The 19280-nt window shown below is 38.5% G+C and overlaps 2 protein-coding genes across 6 annotated transcripts in view; one reads left to right on the top strand and one right to left on the bottom strand.

Moving 5' to 3' along the window:
* The window catches only part of Atrx (ATRX chromatin remodeler), a 302586-nt gene that overhangs the window by 27508 nt on the left and 255798 nt on the right, over positions 1-19280 (top strand). The gene's annotated exons all lie outside the window — the stretch shown is intronic.
* Positions 17338-19096, bottom strand: LOC104874334 (zinc finger and BTB domain-containing protein 44-like). The gene is given in 5 exon segments (XM_033760109.1): positions 17338-17508; positions 17511-18065; positions 18068-18809; positions 18811-19036; positions 19039-19096. Coding segments are annotated over 5 exon segments (1752 nt in total).

The raw sequence follows: 19280 nt of genomic DNA, 5'->3' as shown, positions 1-19280 counted from the left end.
GGGGGATTGAACTCAGGACCTTATGCTTTCAAGGCAGATGGCAGAACCACTGAGCTAAATCCCCGGCCCTAAAAGTGGCTTGCTAATTAAATTTTACTGAGTTTGGGTTTGCTTGCCTCTCCTTCTGTAGTTGGATTCCAGGCTCTTCTTGTCTCTAGCAAAGAATTAATTGTTATGAGTTAAAAGCAATGGCAAAGTTAATTTGAAAAAGTAAAAGTGAAGAGTGAGGGGGAAACTCGCTCTGCAGAGACAATTTGGGCTGAGTAAAAGAGGAAGAAGCAAGATAAGAGTTCATCATAGAGGAAGCAAAGTAACTATCATATGGAAAGCCAAGATAGCAAGCTCTTCTTGGTGTCTATGACCTTTTCTTTTCTTTTTGGGTACTCGGAATCGAACTCAGGGCCTTGTGCTTGCCAGGCAGGTACTGTTCCGCTAAACTACATCTCCAGCTCTATGTCCCTTTACACTGCCCACATCTCTAGGAAACCCTCCAGAACTTTTACATATGGGTCCTGAGAGGCAGTGCTGGGATCTCATGCCTCAAGATGATGCCAGGTTTAGGCCGTCCTATTGAAAACCTGCTTGAGTACCAATCAGTGTTTGGTACAAATCTCCAATGATGAATGTCATTATATTGTATATCTAAAATGTACCAATAAAATTAATAATAAAAAGAAGAAAACTTGCTTGAGTTCTCCTAAGAAGCCTACCTGCAGGGCTTTGGGAACTATTCTGCATCTGTGTCCAGTATCATGTAATTAATAGGTCGTTCCTACTTTTCCCAGCTGGCTTTGCCATGCCCTTATCTCCTATGTCAGTACTATAGAAACCGTGTGATATTTAACTTTCTATGTCTAATTTAGTATTATTTGGAATTTCTAGAGGAATCTCCACATTGATTTTCATGATGGTTGTACTAGTTTACATCCCAGCAACAGTGGGTCAGGGTCTCGCTATGTAGTTTGGGCTGGCCTGGCCTCAAACTTTCACCGATACTCCTGCCTCATCTTCCCAAGTGCTGGGATTATAGATGTGTACCACCATACTGGACTTTTTTCTTTTGGTGGACTTCTTTTGAGAAGGGTCTACTGTATTCATTTCAGTTGTCCATTTTTTGATTGGGTCTTTCATTGTGGGGGGTTAATTTTTTGAGTTCTTTTTCTAGACATTAGTCCTTTGGGGAGTATCTGAAGAAAGTTCTTTTTCCATTGTGTAGGTTGTCTCTTTATTCTGTTGGTTTCCTTTGCTGGGCAGAAACTTTTTAATTTGATATAAATCCATTTGTTGTTCTTGATATTGTGCCTTATGCAATTTGGGTTCTATTCAGGAAGTTGTTGCCTATCAGATTTGTACCTATTTTATCTTCCAGCAGATTCACTATTTTTTTTTTTTGTATAGGAATTGAACTCAGAGCCTTGAGCTTGCCAGGCAGGTGCTGTGCTGATGAGCTATGTCTCCGGCTCCTCACTGTTTCTGTTTTTGTATACAGGTCTTTGATCCAGTTTTGACTTTAGTTTAGTGCATTGTGACAAATATGGGTCTAGATTCAGTCTTCTGCATGTAGATAGCCAGTTTTTCTAGTACCATTTGTTAAAGAGGCTGTCTTTCCTCCTGCATGTTTTGGGTTTGTTAAAAATCAGGTTGCTGAAGGTGGTTGAGGTTTCTAAATCCTCTGTTGTATTCATGTTGTATTGACCAACATGTCTGTTTTTGCGCTAGTACTATGTTTTTATTTCTGTAGCATTGTAGTATAACTTGAAATCTTTTTTTTTTTTTTTGAGACAGGGTCTCACCATGTTATTCAGACTGTCCTTGAACTCAGGCTGCGTGGTGGCACATGCCTGTAATCCCAGCACTCGGGAGTCTGAGGCAGGAGGATCGCTGTGAGTTAGAGACCAGCCTGGGCTACAAATTGAGTTCCAGGTCAGTCTCCACTACATAGTGAGACCCTGTTTTAAAAAACAGAAAACAAAAACTGTGTGGCCCAGGCTGGCCTCGAACTTGTAGTAATCTTCTTGCCTCAGCCTCCTGATTGCTGAGATTACAGGCATGTACCACCATGCTTGGCTTGAAATCAGGGAATATAATGCCTCCTGTTTTTCTTTTGTTGGTTAGGATGCTTTGGCTATTCTGGTCTCTTCTTGTTCCATATATTTCCAGTAGTATATTTTTGTTTTGTTTTTGTTTTTGTTATTTTAAGAGGGGGTCTCCCTGTGTAGTTCAGTTCAGCCTGGCCTTGAACTCACTATGGAGCCCTGGCTGGCCTTGAATTTGGCGTAATCTTTCTGCCTCAGCCTCCCGAGTGCTGAGATTACAGATAGGCACCACTGTGCCTGGTTCAGTTTTGTTTTATGAAGTTGGGTGTGCAGACATTTGTTGCATATATATATATTTATAATTGTTTTCTCTTCCTGTTGAATTGTTCCCTTCTTTGTGTCTTCTGTTCAGTTTTGGCTAGATACCTACTTTGTCTGAAAATCAGATAGCCAAATAGCAGCTTGCTTTCCAGCTCCTGTCGTGTGGATTATCATTTGCTATTGTTTTATTTTCATTCTGTGTTTCTTTCCGGATGAGGTATGTCTCTTATAGGCAACGTATAGTTAGATTTTGTTTTTTGATTCAATCTGCCAGTTTGTGTCTTTTGATTGAAGAGTTCCATTTACACTGAGAGTTTTTACTATCATTGTTTTTCCATTGTTGATTCCTTTATTTATTTATTTTTTCTTTTGTTTAACTATTCTCCCAATTTGATGTGTTATTTTCTTTGGGTTCTTTTGTTGGCTTTGTTGTTTCTGTCTAGGGTTCCCTAAGTAATTTCTGCTGTGCTTGTTTGGTGGTCATGAATCTCTTTAGCTTCTCTTTGTCATGGAAAGCTTTATTTCTCCCATCAGTTTTGAAGTATAATTTTGCAATATACAGTGATCTTGACTGGCAGTTTTTTCTTTCATGGCTTGAAAAACTTCAGTCCAAGGTCTCCTAACCTTCACTGTTTGTAGTAAAAAAATGTTACTCTGATAGGCTTGCTTATATAAGTTATTTGATGTTTTCCTCTAGCATCTTGTAGTATGGTATATTCTGTATTTCTGCTTGCTCTCCAGAATCTCTAATTCTTTACTAAAATATTCATTTATATCTTGTATTGTTTAATTCTGTCAGCCTTTTGTGTCTGTAAGTACATTGAAACTATTGATGAAATCCTTTATCTGTTTTTTTACATCTTTTTTGAGTTCACTGAACACCTTATGGATTTGCTTATTCTTTTCAAACATATTAACCTTTTGCCTTTTGATTCCTTTGCCTGTATCTTTCTCTGTGAAATCCGTTTTGGGGAGTTAAGTGTTTTGGGAGTTTTTTTCCTTATGTTTCTATTGTTCTTGTGCTAAGGCTTGAGGATCAGGTATGGTAGAAAAACTCTTGATAATGTGTGTGGAGATCTCTTTAGATAGTGTATATTTCCCCGTGATGTGACCTTGGCTTTGTTTATATTTTGGTGATCAAGTACCTAATTATCCTATTCAATGTAATAAGATCAGTCTTTGTGGTTGAGTTGAAAGGAAAGAACCATCACTGGTTATATCAGCATCTACAGAACTATGTATCAGTCATGTAATTTAAAACATGTTTTAGCAATTTTATCCTTTGTTTGTTTGTTTTGAGACAATCTTGCTTTGTAGTTTCCGTCTGGCATTGAACTCACTATGTAGTTAAGGCTGGCCTTAAAATCAACAATCCTTGTGCCTCAGCCTCCCAAGTGCTGGGATTATCCTCTTTTCAGTAACCTAGAAAGACTGTTATATACATAGTACTTATGACAAGTAGGCTGGGATATAGATGCTGAGAGAAAAAGGAAGAAACAGAAGAAAAAAATTACAGATAGAAGGAAAGAAGAAAAAAAAAGAGATAACAGCAAATGTTGTTTTGTGTTTTTTTGAGACAGGGTCTCACTATGTAGTTGAGACTGACCTGGAACTCACTATGTAGCCCAGGCTGGTCTCGAACTCATAGCGATCCTCCTTCCTCAGCCTCCTGAGTGCTGGGATTACAGGTGTGTGCCACCATGCCTGGCCAGATAACAGCAAATGAAAAGAAGAAGACTTTTGACATTATTTTTTTTCTTTGGTTGGGGATCAACTTGGGTCCTTGTGCTTGGGGCAGAACCACTGAGCTAAATCCCCGGCCCTTGACATTATTTTTATATCTGGAATTTTCCAGGTCATTGCCCCCATGTACTTCCTTCTGCCTGCATTGCTCCGCTCTAGCTTTCCAGCCCTTGAATTCAATGATACTGAGGGCTTGTAGAGCTGAGCAGTTTTTTGCTGGCCATGGGAGGCTTCCTTCACAGGCACCAAGTTCTGAGGAGTATGGAGGGCGGGTGGTGGGTATGTATCCCACAGGCCCAGAGTTTGTTGGTGTTTGGTGGAGTGGTGAGAAGAGTGCTTGCTATGGCACTATTCCAGTGTCTTTTTCTCCTCTGTTGGATTATAATAGCTGCAGCTGCTGCCTGCTCCTGTGACTCACTGTCCCATGGATCTCTCAATATCTGGTTCCATGCCCTTAGCCAAGACTGTGCCCTTGTTACTCTCTTTCCCAAGGAACTGTCAGTCTTAATTCACCATTGCCCTTTGAACCCTTTGAATGATTCTCTGGCTTTCGGTTTCTTTCTTTAGTGCCCTGATCTACAAATATTTCATTCAGTGGGCTTCTGCCAGTGAGAAGACAGCTGGGACAGGTGGGCACTGGACAGCTAGGCTGGGCACTAATTGCAGCAGCCTGGCAGCCATTGCTATAATTGGCCTCTTTCCTCAGGAGGTTAGATCTTTCCCAAGATGGCTTGTTCACTTGACCTGGTGTGTAAGTATTGTTGGGATCAAGGGTCAGCACTGCTGCTGCTTCTTTTTTTATTTTTTGATACTGGGGATTGAACTCAGGACCTTGCACTTCCAAGGCAGTCGGCGGCACCACTGAGCTAAATCTGCAGCCCAGCACGGCTTCTTTTTCTAAACATCCCTGATGCTGGAGTTCATCTGATAGGATTCCACACTTTCCTCCACCTCCATTCCTGGTACTTGAATTTCTTGGTGCACTTCTTCTGAGTGTTTTGTTTTGTTTTGTTGGTCTCACTGTGTAGGCCAGCCTGGCCTTGAACTTTTGGGGATACTCCTGCCTCAGTCTCCTGAGTGCTGGGATTACTGGTGTATGCTACCACACCTGTCTTTTTTCTGAGTGTTTTTTTTCCCTCTATACCAGAGATAGAACTCAGGACCTTGTGCTTGTAAGGCAGGCACTGTGGCACTGAGCTAAATCCCCAGCCCTTTTCTGAGTGTTTTAAGTACTGATGTCTACAGCCAGCAGCAATTATTATTATTATTATTTTTTAAAAGACAGGCTATCCACTGTTAGTTCAGGCTGGGCTTGAACTTACTTTGTAGTGCAGGTTGGCCTTGAACTCAGGGCAGTCCTATACCTCAGCCTCCTGAGTTCTGAGACTACAGGGGCGTGCCAACAGGCCTAGCCCATGATTCATTTATTGTCCTTGCTTTCATTCTTTTGAGTATATTCCCAAGGGTGAATCACTAGGACATGTGATAATTCTTTTTAAAAAATTTTTTTGAAGATACATATTTTCCACAATGGTTGTAGCATTTGACATTTTTACCAGAAGTGCATCCAGAATTCTACTTTCACCAGGTCATTGCCAGTGCTGGCTATTTTCCATTTTTTTGGCTGGTAGCTTTGTAATGGATATGAAGTGGTATCCTGTTGTGTTTTTTTGTTGTTGTTGTTTTGTTTTTTTATACTGGGGATTGAAATTCGGGACCTTGCACTTGTGAGGAAGGTGGTGGAACCATTGAGCTAAATCCCTGGTCCTGTTGTGGTTTTGATTTACATTTCCCTAATAACTGGTGATGTATTACATCTGTTCACATGTTTCTTGACCATTTCTATGTCTTTGAAGAAATGGCTATTTTTTCCCTTAAATTCTTTTATTGGTACATTTTAGATATACAATACATTTACATTTATCATTGGGAACTTGTACCTTTATATGATGTATCTTCGTTCTTATTTTTCCCCATTCCCCTGCCCTCCCTTTGACTCCTCCACCCTTCCTTATTGACAAAGACTTTGTTTCCATTTTTTCCTTTTCTGGTATTTTTTCCTTTGCTTTCTTTCCTTTCCCCTACCCCTCCCACTTTTCCTACCCCTTTGGACCTTTTCTTCCTAAGGAAATGGCTATTTTTGAAATAGGTTGTTAGTTTATTTATTTTGTTTTGGTTTTTTTTGAGATAGGTTCTCACTATGTAGTTGAGACTGACCTGGAACTCACAATGTAGCCCAGGCTGGTCTTGAACTTACAGAGATCCTCCTGCCTCAGCCTCCCCAGTGCTGGGATTACAGGCATGCACCACCATGCCCTGCAATTGTTGCTTTTTTAAATTAGGTTTATTGGTACATTTTAGGTATACAGTATGATAACATTCACCATTGGGAATTTATACCTTTGCATGATATGTCTTGGTTCTTATTTTTTTTCCCATTCTCCTGCCCTCCATTTGACTCTTCACCCCTCCCTAATTTATAATGACTTTGTTTTCATTTTTCCTTTTCTCATATTTATTCCTTTCCCTTCTTTCCTTTCCCCTACCTCTTCCACTTCCCTTTACACTTTGGACCTTTTCTTCCTATTTCAAATTATCTATTACACATTTTGATCCTTATTTACACTTCCAGTTTCTCACACCAGAGTAACTATTTGGTATTTATACATGTGTCCAATTTATTTCACTTGAGAGTATGGCCTCAATGTGCATCCATACAGATATAAATGTCTCTAGTTTCTCATTCTTTATGGCTGAGTAGTATTCCATTTATAGATCCAGTCTTCACCTGATGGGCAATTGGGCTGTTTCCAAGTTTTAGCATTACAAACTATGCCACTATAAACATGGGTGCACATATATTGCTGTGGTGTGATTTTTAAAATTATTTTGGGAAGGTACCCACCAGGGGAATAGCTGGGTCAAATGGCCCCTTTAATCCTAGTTTGTTTGTTTGTTTGTTTTTGTACTGGGGATAAAACTCAGGACCTTGTACTTGTGAGGCAGGCGGCAGAACCACTGAGCTAAATTCCCAGCCATAATCCTAGTTTTTTGAGTTATCTCCATAATAATTTCCACAGTGGTTGCAGCAGTCTACACTCCCACTAACAGTGGACAAGGGTTCCTTTTTCCCATAGCCCCACCAGCATTTGTTATTGGTTGATTTTTTGATAGTAGCCATTCTTTCAGGAGTGAGGTAGAATCCCAGTGTTATTTTCATGTGCATCTTTCCAGTGACCAGTGATGTTGAATATTTTTTCATGTATTTATTTGTTTCTACTTCTTTGTCTTAGTAATACCTGTTCATTTCAGAAATGCCTCAAGCTTATGCTTTATAGCAGAGTAACACTTCATTGTATTAAAAAACACCACATGTTCTTTGTCCATTACTCAGTTAATGGGCAATTGGACTGTTTCCAAGCTTTAGCTACTACAAACTGTGCCGCTGTAAACATGGGTGTACATATATCGCTGTGGTGTGATGCTTTTAATTCTTTTGGGAAGATATCAAGAATGGGAAGAGCTGGGTCAATTGGAATCTCTAGTCCTAGTTTTGTGAAGAATCTCCACACTGATTTCCACAGTGGTTGTAGCAGTCTACATAGTGAAGAAGGGTTCCTTTTTCCTCACAGCCCCTTTGGCACTTGTTATTGGTTGATTTCTTAACAACAGCCATTCTTTCTGGAGTGAGATGTACTCTCAGTGTTGTTTTAATTTGTATCTCTGGAATGAACAATGATGAACATTTGTTCATATATTTATTTACTGTTTCTACTTTATCTGAGAAGTGTCTATTCATTTCAGATGCCCATTTTTGGACTGAGAGTTTAAATTTTGGAGATCTGATTTTTTCTTATTTTAGTTGTTTATATATTGTAGTAGTAGTCCTTTGTCTGAGGAATAGCTGGCAAAATTTTTTTTTCCCAAATTGTGGATTTTCTCTTCACTCTGTTGGTGGTTTCTCTTGTGCAAAGGCTCTTTAATAAGATGAGATCCCTGTTGTTCTTTGTGATATAGCTCCTGTGTGATTGTGGTTTTCTTCATAAAGTCTTTCTCTCTCCAATATATTGGAGAGTTCTACCTATTCTATCTTCCAGTAGATGTCGTGTTTCTGTTTTAATATTTAGATCTTTGATCCATTTCGATTTTAATTTAGTGCAAGATGAACAGTGGCTCTAGTTTTAATGTTCAGCATGTGGAAAGTCACTTTTTCTAGCACCCTTTATTAAAGAGGCTATCTTTCTTCCCCTGAAGGTGTTTGGCTCCTTTGTCAAAGATGAGGTAGCTGAGTATGTTTGGAGGTGTTTTTGCATCTATTAATTTGTTCTGTTGATCCTCTGGTTTGTTTTATTGCGAGTACCATGCTGTTTTTAATCACAGTAGCTCTAGTATATTTTCAAGTCAGGAATTGTGATTAACCCTGCCTTACCTTTATTGCCCAGGATTTGCTATTCCTGGTCTTTTCTGGTTCCAAATGAATTTTAGGATTGTTTTTTTCTAATTCAGTGAGGTACGCTGTTGGAATTTTAATGGAGATTGCATCAAATCTGTATAACAATTTTGGAACTGTGACCATTTTCACTACATTAGTTGTTTCTACCCAAGAATGAGGGGTATCTTTCCATTTTCTGATATCCTCTTTGACCTCTTTTTTTATAGTACTATAGTTTTCTATGTAGAGGTCTTTTTTTTTCTTCACTAGATTGTTTCCTATTTATTTCATTTTTTTGGCTGATATTGTGAATGGTGTTGTTTCCCTAATTTTTTTCTCAGTGAGTTTGTTATTCATGTAAAGGAATGCTGTTGATTTTTAAGTGTTGACTTTGTATCCAGCTAAGCTACTGATTTTGCTTATTAAATCTAGAAGTCTTTGGTAGAGTTTTTGGGGTTGTGTATGTAGAGTATCATCATCCACAAATAATGATAATTTGACTTCTTCTGTTCTTACCCTTATTCCTTTTCTTTCTTTCTCTTGTCTCATTACTCTGGCTAATATTTCCAGAACTATATTGAATATGACTGGTGACAGTGGGCATCCTTATCTTGTGCCTGATTTTTTAGTGAAAACTTTCATTTTTTGTCCATTTTGTATGATGTTGGCTGTGGATTTGTCATAGATGGCTTTTATTAGATAAAGACCATCTATTCCAATTTTCTGTAGGATTTTTATCATGCATAGGTTTTTGGACCTTGTCAAATACTTTTTCTGCATTTCTCGAGATGATCATATGATTTTTATTCTTGGCTTTGTTAAAATGGTCTATTACATTTATTGATTTGTGCATGTTGAACCATCCCTGCATCCTTGGGGCAAATCCTACTTGGTCATGTTTTATAACTTTCTTGATGATTTGCTGGATTGTGTTTGCAAGTATTTTATTGAGGATTTTTTTTTGTATATGTTCATTAGGAAGATTGGACTGTAATTCTTTTTTGTTGGATCCTTCTCTGGTTTTGATATGGGTAACATTTGCATCTAGGAATGAATTTGGGAGTATTGCTTCCCTATCCATTTCATTAAAGAGTTTGAGAAGAAGCAGCATTAGATCTTCTCTGAATTTCTTGTAGAATTCAGCAGTGAATCCATCAGGACCTGGTCTTTTCTTTGTTGTGAGGTTTTTAATTAACACCTTCAGTTTCATTGGCTGAATTGGTTTGTTTAGAATTTTTACATCTTCTTGATTCAATTTTAGTAATTCATATGTATTTAGCAATCTGTCTGTTTCATCTGTGTTTTCCTTCTTATTAGGATACAGGTTCTCTAAGTTGGTATTGATGATCTAGATTTGTGCAGGATTCTTTGTGATTTCATCCTTTTCATTCCTAATTGCATGGATTTGGGTGTTTTCTTTCCATTTTTTGATAAGGTTTGTCAATTTAATATTTCAAAGAAACAATTCTTTGATTCATTGATTCTTTATATTGTTTTCTTAGTCTCCATTGCATTACTTTCTACTCTGATCTTTATAATTTCTTCTCGTGTATGAGCTCTGGCTTGACTTGTTCTTTTTCTAGAAGCTTGAGCTTCAACATTAGGTTATTTATTTGAGCTGGCTCTGTTTTTTTAGATATGAGAACTCACCGCTGTAAATTTCCCTCCTAAGAGACAGGGGTGGTGGCACTCGCCTACAATCCCAGCAATGGGGAAGCTGAGACAGGAAGATGACTTTGAGTTCAAGGCCAGCCTGAAATACATAGTGAGACCCTGTCTCAACAGCAAACAAACACAAAACAAAAAGAACTTTATTTGGACCCAAGAGTTAACAGTACTGATTGAATTTCAAATTTTGGTAGAGGGAGGAAGAGAATGACAACCACATCTAGATTTAATTTTTAAAAATGTAACTTGAGGTATAGTTCACCATTATAAAACTAAGTTAATATGTCCTGTTTTGTGAGAACAGAAGGGATTTTTGAATGCTACTATTATTGTATAGCTTGCTTCTAAAAGTGGCTCACCAACTAAATGTTACCAGATTCTGAGTTGTTGACCTCTCTTTCTGGAGTTAGATAGCAGGTTCCTCTTGAACAAAATGAGCAAACAAACAAACAAACAAAAAACAGTGGCAAAGTTTATTCAAGAAATCAAAAGAGTAGAGTGGGGAGAATCTGGCTCTGTAGAGTGAGCTTGAGTAGAATAAAGAGAAAAAGAGTGTAAAAGCAAAAAATACACACCGCATCTGGGAAACACAGTATAGGCTATCATGGAAAGTTTCGATAGCAAGCTCTTCAGGGCTTGTCTTTCCTTTTGTGTGGTCTAAATCTCAAGGAAACCTTCGAGAACTTCTCTGTATGGGTTCTGAGAGGCAATGCTGGGATCCCATGCCTCGAGTTGATATCAGGTCGAGGGCATCCTATTGAAAACCTGCTGGTGAAGTCCACGCGTAGGGCTTTGGGAATGTTCTCCACCTGTATCTGGGATCTTTGTAATTAGTAGGTCACGCCTACTTCCCCTGCCAGCTTTTGCCACACTCTCATCTCCTACCTCACAACCTTTAAAAAACACTTGATTTTTGCTGTGTTTTGAATACCAATTTCAGAAAATAGGATATATATATATTTCCAGTGACATTGTTGATGTATGCATTATAGTTTATATATAGATGTCCCTGAAGAATCTCATGTACTCATAGGTAGGTAGGGCTTTTGTAAGGTGACTAGATTTTGGGGGCTTAGAGCTGGCTTGCTTTTAGGAGGTAGGGCCCAGTCAGAAGAGGTTGGTCACTGAGGGTGTGGCCCAGAGTGGTTTATTCCCAGCTTCTCCTTTGGATAGCTCTCTGTTTCCCTATTTCCCTGCTGTGAGCAACTCTCAGCTCTCCTTATACTCTGCCTTATACTTTGCTGCCATGCCGTCCTGATCTAGGGGATCTATGGACTAACCTTTAAACTGTGAGCTAAAATGACCTTTTCTTCTTTAGTTGTGGTGATAGCATATTTTATCCTAGCAAAGAGGAAAGTAAGACAGTGTGATTGTGTGTGTGTGTGTGTGTGTGCGTGTGTGCGCGCGCGCTTTGGTACTGGGGATCGAACTCGGGACCTTGCACTTGCAAGGCAGGCGGCACCCCTGAGCTAAATTCCTGGCCCAGTATGATTATATTTTGACTAGGGGCATGGGTTCTGTGTGGCAATGCATTTGCTTACTTGATGAAATGATTGATAGACCATCAGTGTTTACTATTTGTTACCAGAGCTGGACTAAATACTTTTAAAACTTCTAATGTAAGCTTACTATTGGATGGCAGTGCCTATGTAGATGGGAAAAAGTCATGACCTTTGGTATAATACATTATTGCTTACGTGAGATGGGGTGGTAAAATAGAGGCATCAGACTATTCTTGTTATTATTTTGGTACTTGGTCCTGAACCCAGGGCTTTTGCATGAAGTATATCCCTTGCCCACTTTTTACATTTTATTTTGAGACAGAGTCTCACCAAGTTTTTAAATTGCCTGGGCTGGGCTGTAGCTTTTGATCCTCCTGCTCAGCATCTCAGAGTGCTTTCTTTGATTGTATGTGTGTGATGTCATGCTCAGCTCAGACTGTTATTCTTTTTTTTTTTTGAACTGGGGATCGAACTCGGGTCTCTGCGCTTGCAAGGCAGGTGGTGGAACCACTGAGCTAAATCCCTGGCCCTCAGACTATTATTCTTAATAGATTTTCTTTTGTATCAGTAAGCCAAACATTTGTAGGAAAATGAGTAAGCAAAATTTATTTTCTCCTATTTCCTATAATACTCTTTGTTTATAGTTCTGATAATGTTCTCTAGTTTTATATAGTGCTAGAAAAATTTCTTTTTAAGATCATATATTCATAGCTCAACAGTTTTCATTAAGGATTTATTGTACCATTCCTTTATGTTTGGGAAATGCAGACTCTTTCCCCCAGTATTTTCCATATTGTTGAAAGTAGCTGTTTGACACATAGAGTTATGTTGCGTTGAATGAGATTAAATAAAAGCCTGCAGCAGAATTTCTATCTTAAAAACACCTCCTACGTAACATCAGTAAAATAAGAGATTCTGCTACAATTGAATTGCAAGTGATTATGTTCCTTTTACACACATGTGATATGTAGAATCTTAGAGTTACACATTTTTATTTCCCTATAGTTTTTTCACTTACAACTTAGTAAAAATCTTGAATTTAAATAAGATTTTAGAAATGAAGTAGATTGAGAAAAATTGATGTCAGAACTCATATATCTAAATGGATGCTTTCCTTCTAATTAGTCACTCTAGGGGGCCATACAGATGTCAGTAATGATGTAATTCTTGAGGAAATTTTGAGAACTTTCTTAATTTTCATACCCAGTTTAGAAGTCACTCAAGAAAATTAATTCTCAGGAATATTTTAGATACTTTCAGTTTTACCTAATTTGATCATTTTTCATTGTTCAGTATATTTGTCTCTCAGCGACATTGGGCTATTTCCAGAAATTCTGTCCATCCTCAAGAAGTAAACATTTTTCAGATGAATGGGCAACATTGTTGAAAAATCTTTTTTTTTTAACTTTGGGATTTCTGCCTGGTTCCATAATTTATGCAGGTTGAATATCCCTTATCCAGAGTACTTGGGACCAGAATTATTTCAGATTGCAAGAGTTTTTCAGATGTTGAATAGACTTTATAGGTCGAACATCTTTAAACCAAACTCATCTTGAGGAGTTGGTATATATACATAGTACAACATTTTTTTATACTGGGGATCAAACTTGGGACCTTGCACTTGCAAGACAGGTGGTGGAACCACTGAGCTAAATCCCCGGCACTGGCATATTATTTTAAATCCCCTTCCCCTCACTCCCTCCTCCTAGTTCTTGTTTCTCCTTTTTCATTCTTTTTTTTAGTAAGTTTACCTTATAGGTATATAATATGATGACATTCATCATTGGAAATTTGTACCTTTACATGATACATCTTGCTTCTTATTCCTTTTTCATTCTTGATGATATTAATCTTAGTTCATATTTATGGCATATAATGTCCACGTTCATTGAGGTATTGGACCTTGTACCTGGCATATCTTCACTCATCCTATTTCCCCATCTCCTCTCCCTCCCCACTTGCCTTTGGACCCCTAGATTTCTTCCCATCTACAAGAGGTCCAGCCTCTTGTCTTGATTTATCCTTTATTTTTCATTGTACTTTGCCTTACTCAGATTAGAGATACCATACAGTATTTAATTTGTGTGTGTGATTTATTTCACCCAACATTATATTTTCTAGCTGTATCTATTTTCCTACAAGCATCTGAGATTTGCCCTTCTTTATAGCTGAGTAGTACTCCATTATATATGGATACCACAGTTTCTTTATCCAGTCACTGTTGGTGTGTATACTGTTTATTTTCAGGATTTAGCTATTATGAATTATGCTGCCATAAACATTGGTATATATGTATCACTGTAATGTGACGTCTTACACTCTTTGGGGATGATACCTAGAAGGGGCATAGCTGGGTCATATGAAATTTCTAATTTTAATTCTTTGTGAAATCTCCATACTAATTTCTGTTATGAGTGTAATAGTTTATATTCCCAGCAACAATGTAGGAGAGTTCCTTTTTCAACACAGTCATGTTAGGATTTGATATTTATGTGTTTGTTTATTTTATTTATTTTTGGTGATACCAGGGATTGAACTTTGGACCTTGTCCTTGCAAGGCAGGTGCAGTGCCACTGAGCTAAATCTTTGGCTCTCGTTTTTTGATTTCTTGATGATTGCTTTTCATTTATTGGCCAACTGTACTTCTTTCTCTGTCAAGTGTCTGTTCCTTTCACTTGCCCATTTCTGTTTTTTGAGATAGGGTTTCACTATGTAGACCAGGCTGGCCTTGAACTTGTTGCAATCCACCTTCCTCAGACTCCTGAATTACAGGCATGTGCCACCATACCTGGCTCACTTTCCCGTATTTTGACTGGGTCTTTAAGTCATCAAAATTTTTTGAGTTCTTCATATATATTTTAGATATTAGTCATCTGTCTGATGAGCAGCTGGCAAAATTTTTTTCCCCTTCTGTAGGTTTTTTCATACTGATTGATTCTTTTGTTGTATAGAAGCCTTTAGTATGATTCAGTTGTTTGTTGATTTTTTGTTACTTCTTGTGCAATTGAGGTTCTGTTTAGAAAATCCTTTCCTGTTCCTATATCAAGTGTTTTATCTATTTTTATCAGTCAGGAAGTTTAATGTTTCAGTTTTAATGTTTACATCTTTAATCCAGTTTTATTTTAATTTAGTGCATGTTTCAGTCCTGCACACAGATAACCAATTTTCCCACTACCACTTGTTGAGTAGGCTGTCTTTCCTCTAACGTATACTTTTGGCCCTGTTGTGAAAGACAAAATAGCTAAATATGTCTAAAGATCTCTCCTCCCCTCCCCTCCCCTTCCTGAGACAGGGTCTCACTATGTAGTTGACACTGACCTTGAACTGACTATGTAGCCCAGGCTGGCCTTGAACTCAGTGATCCTCCTAGCTCAGCCTCCCAAGTGCTGGGATTACGGCTGTGTGCCACCAAGCCAGGCTGGGGATGTTTGCTGTAACCTCTGGTCTGTTTCAGTGATCCACATATCGCTTTTTGTCCCAGTAGTATGCTGTTTTTATCACTGTTGGTTTATAGTATATCTTGCAATCTGGTATTGTGAGGCCTGCTGCTTTGCTCTTACTGCCCAAATTGCTTTCCCTATTCTGTCTCTTCTGGTTCCATATCAATTTTAGGATTTTTTCCCTCTGGTTCTGCAAAGTATGCTGTTGGCATTTTGATTGGAACTGAATTAAATCAGTATAGCAATTTTGGGAATGTGGACATTTTGACAATATTGGTTCTTCCTGTCCAGAATCTGGGAACATCTTTCCATTTTCTGATGTCCTCTTCAGTTACCTTTTTCAGAGTACTGTAGTTTTCTTTGTAGAAGTCCTTCACTTTCTTGGTTAGGTTAATTCCTAGATATTTATTTAAGTTTTCTTGATATTACTGGGTATTATTTTCATAATTTTTTTCTCATTGAGTTCATTATTGGTGTACATAAATGCTAATGATTTTTCTTGTGTTGAACTAGTATCTTGCTATGTTGCCAAATTTGGTTATTAATTGTAAGAGTTTTTTTGGTGGAGTTCCTTGGGTTTTCTTTTTTTTTTTTTTAATTCTAGTGAGTTTACTTTTTCTTTACATTTATGGAAGGGGAGGAATAAATTATACGATTAGCTAATTTATTTATTTTTTTGGTACTGGGGATCAAACTGGGGTCCTTGTGCTTGTGAAGCAGGTGGCGGAACTACTGAGCTAAATCCCCAGCCCCACAATTAGCTAATTTAGACTATAATTAAGAAATATATTCGGTAAGGCCTAGCACCTAAATAAAATTCAGATCTCTGTATGACTATTTTGCTTCTCTTTTTCTAATCCATTTAGGTGCTTTCATAATTATTAAACTTTGGGTCTTCTACATACAGAAAAAAATATATTGAAAGTTCATTATTCATAGTCATACATTTATCAGACCAAAGTCAAAACTGCTTAAATGACACCAGATTTAAAGTATATCCCAGTCTTGAGCAACATATAAATTTCATCTTTTTAGCAGCAGAAAATTACTTTAAGGTTTTCAGGGGTTTTTTGTTAAGTCTTAACAATTTTCTCTCCTCTTCCAGACTTAGTCATAGATGATCATTTTATAGCCCCATTTTTTATATTATTGCTTACAATGTGTAAAAACTATAGTAACTGCTCTAATAAATTTGGCAATGTCTAAAAATATTTCAGAACAATGATAATATCACTGTCATATGAATTTTGTAAACAATCTTAGTTAAGAACTTAGCCTCAACACAGAATTCTTTATTTTGTCCAAAACAGCACAGTAAAAACATCTCCAACAATACATAAGCCTATGTATAAAATATAGAGTATCTCTAATATTCTTTCCTTTATATGGTAGCACACCAGAATATGCAAGAGAAAGTACTGTTGATAGGCCAAAGGGAAAAGTGATTTGGGTAATGACCCAATTACCAGGAATTGACCTTCAAAGACCACATAAATGCCAATTTTAGTAAGAAAAGCAGTATTAAAAGGGTTTCTATGAAGCAGAGTTTTGTATATTTTATTCTGTGTTCCTGCTCATTTCATCCACAGCCTGACTTCTTAGTCATGATTCTTTGCCTCTGGGGTGGTACTAAAAAGTATAGGGAATATCTATCCAACATAAATTTTCTTCTGAAAAACTCAGAGATGACAAATCTTTAAAAAAGTGTGCTGGATTTCAGAAGTATTTAGTAATTTTTAAGAAGGCTTACCATGAACACTTCCAAAAAGAACAGGCTTTACAACATCCTGTGCAAAGGAGTAAACATCTACTAAGGCCATTAGTCAAAATCTGCTTAGTAATTTGTTTCTCACATACCCTTTTATCTCAGGATAATCAAATCAATAATCGTCTGATTTCTTCTTTAACTAATGATCTGTTAGCCTACATTTAATAATGAAAGGAAAAAACTGGTACGTTTTAAGTCAGTGGTTCTCACGATTTCTATTATCTCATGATTTCTATTGTTTCAACATCATGTTGTTATGTCTTTACAGAAGCAATATCTCAAGAAAAATAAAACATCATTTGCAGGGCTTACAAAGTGAAAAGGGAGATTGTTTCCCAAACTCTTTCTTGGTTAAAAAAATAAATTAAATTTAAATGTACAAGACCAAGCACAGGCACTTTCCAAAAAATGAAGCCAAACTACAAAACTACTTGATAGTTATAGAAGACAGTTCTGTCTTTGGGGGATCATCTCTGGTAGCTTCACCATGAGCACTGGTCTTTGGCTGCTCTGGCACCTCTTCTTCCTTTTCTGCCAGCCCAGCAAGAGATCCCTTGGGGAAAGTGCTTTCACAGTTCTGGGTGGAGGAGACCTGTGAAAAATTACAGGAATTTGAACGGAAGAGTTGCTTTCAAAACGATGTTCTCCAAGATCATACTGAGCAAGGGTCTCTTCTTGCTCTTGGTTTAAGTAGTCAGGTACTAGGAAATCACTGCTCTGGAAATAGTTTGCTATCTCTGATGCTTCATGGTTCAGACTCCTCAGGTGCACGATTAAATTTCCAGAGTTGGTGAACGTGGCACCACATGTTTTGCACTTGTAAATCCGAGGCTTGCGGATAATGTGCTGGGAAACCCTCATATGGTGTTTATATTCCCCAAAGGAAGTGAAAGGAGCACTACATATCTGGCAGCGTTTACCTTCATGCTTTAGGCAATGCATCTTTAGCGAGTAAGCCCTGGTGAACTCCCCACCCCCACCCCCGCAGCGGTCACACTGAAAAGGTTTAATTCCTGAGTGGATGATCATGTGCTGTTTTAGGTTCTGAACACGGGTGAATCGCACCCCACAGGTTGGACACTGAAATGGTCTGTCTGGACCATTTGGACTTGGTCCTTCCGTACTGCTGGTAGAAGGAGCAATGTAGAGTTGATAGGGTCGTCATCCGCATGAGCATTAGTGCTAGAAGTGTTTTGAAGTGTAGGCGACCCCTCGCTGACACCTTTATCTACTAAGCCTATAGAGGAAGACTGTTGACTAATCAGAAGGTCCTCTTGGACTTGTTCACTTCCCGGAATTGTCTGTTGATCACTCAGTGAACTCTGAGATGCACTGACAGCCTGGGGGTACCCTTCCTCGTGGACTTCCTCATCACTTAACCTTTCGACTTTGACTTGGATGTCTTCTTCAGTGTCCAGAGGCAATGCAGCTTTTGTGCTCTTACAAGTCACGCAATCAATCATTCTTCTATCTGGCTCAGACCGGCCAGGTAATTCTAAAGTCCGGGTGTTCTCTGCCTGCTTAGCTTTCTCGGACTGAATTCTTCTATCAATTCCAAAAGGAGAAGTCCAGGGAAAAGATAAAGAAGAGTCAACTTGTTTATTTCTAACAGGACTCTCAGGAGACATAACAATGTAGCTTTTGCGCTTTCTCCGGGATTCTCGGCACACAGGAATGGTTCTTTCTACCACACTGCACTCTGAAGATACTCGAGAAATGCTTCCATCTCGAGAAGTAAAATTGCAGTTAGAATTTTCTTGTCCAGCATCTAGACTCTTTTCTGCTTGGCTATTGGGTGTGTTCCATAAAATACTTGATTTCATGAACTCTGAGCAGGTGCTAGCAACACTAAACATTTGCATATAGCTGGCTGCAGCTAGAACATCAATAATGTTTTCTGTTAATTGACAGAGTGGCTGTGTAAGCATATTCTAAAAGGGGAATAAAGCCAGTCACTGTAACATGATGCAGATCTGGCACACTCTTGTTCTCATCCTCTGCCTGGCCTACAAGCTGGGTACAAAAGAAATCACTGCAAGCTGCTAGTACCACTTTATGTGCCCAGAAGATTTTATCCTGGACACGAATAGTGATATCACAGAAATGTCCATCATTTCGCAGCATAGTTTTCCGAGCATTTCCTGACTGTGGGAAGAGGAACTATGAGTAAATGTTTTCATACCCATCTTTTCCTTCCTCTTCTACAGATGCTCTTCAAGGATGTAAATGAATCAAAAATGTCCTATGGGCGGGGCTGGGGCCGAGAGGCCTGCTGCTGCTCTTCCCTGAGGCGGGACAGCGGCAGGGGTGGGAGCGCGGCAGGGGTGGGAGCGCAGGGACCCAATCTCGGGGACAGCCAGCGGCTGGGGC

This window comes from Fukomys damarensis, unplaced genomic scaffold (genome assembly GCF_012274545.1).
Source record: "Fukomys damarensis isolate Sample0158 unplaced genomic scaffold, DMR_v1.0_HiC HiC_scaffold_39, whole genome shotgun sequence".
In the NCBI taxonomy this organism is placed as follows: Eukaryota; Metazoa; Chordata; class Mammalia; order Rodentia; family Bathyergidae; genus Fukomys; species Fukomys damarensis.
Note: the sequence above shows the minus strand (reverse complement) of the source record. Positions and strands in the feature narration are given on the sequence as shown.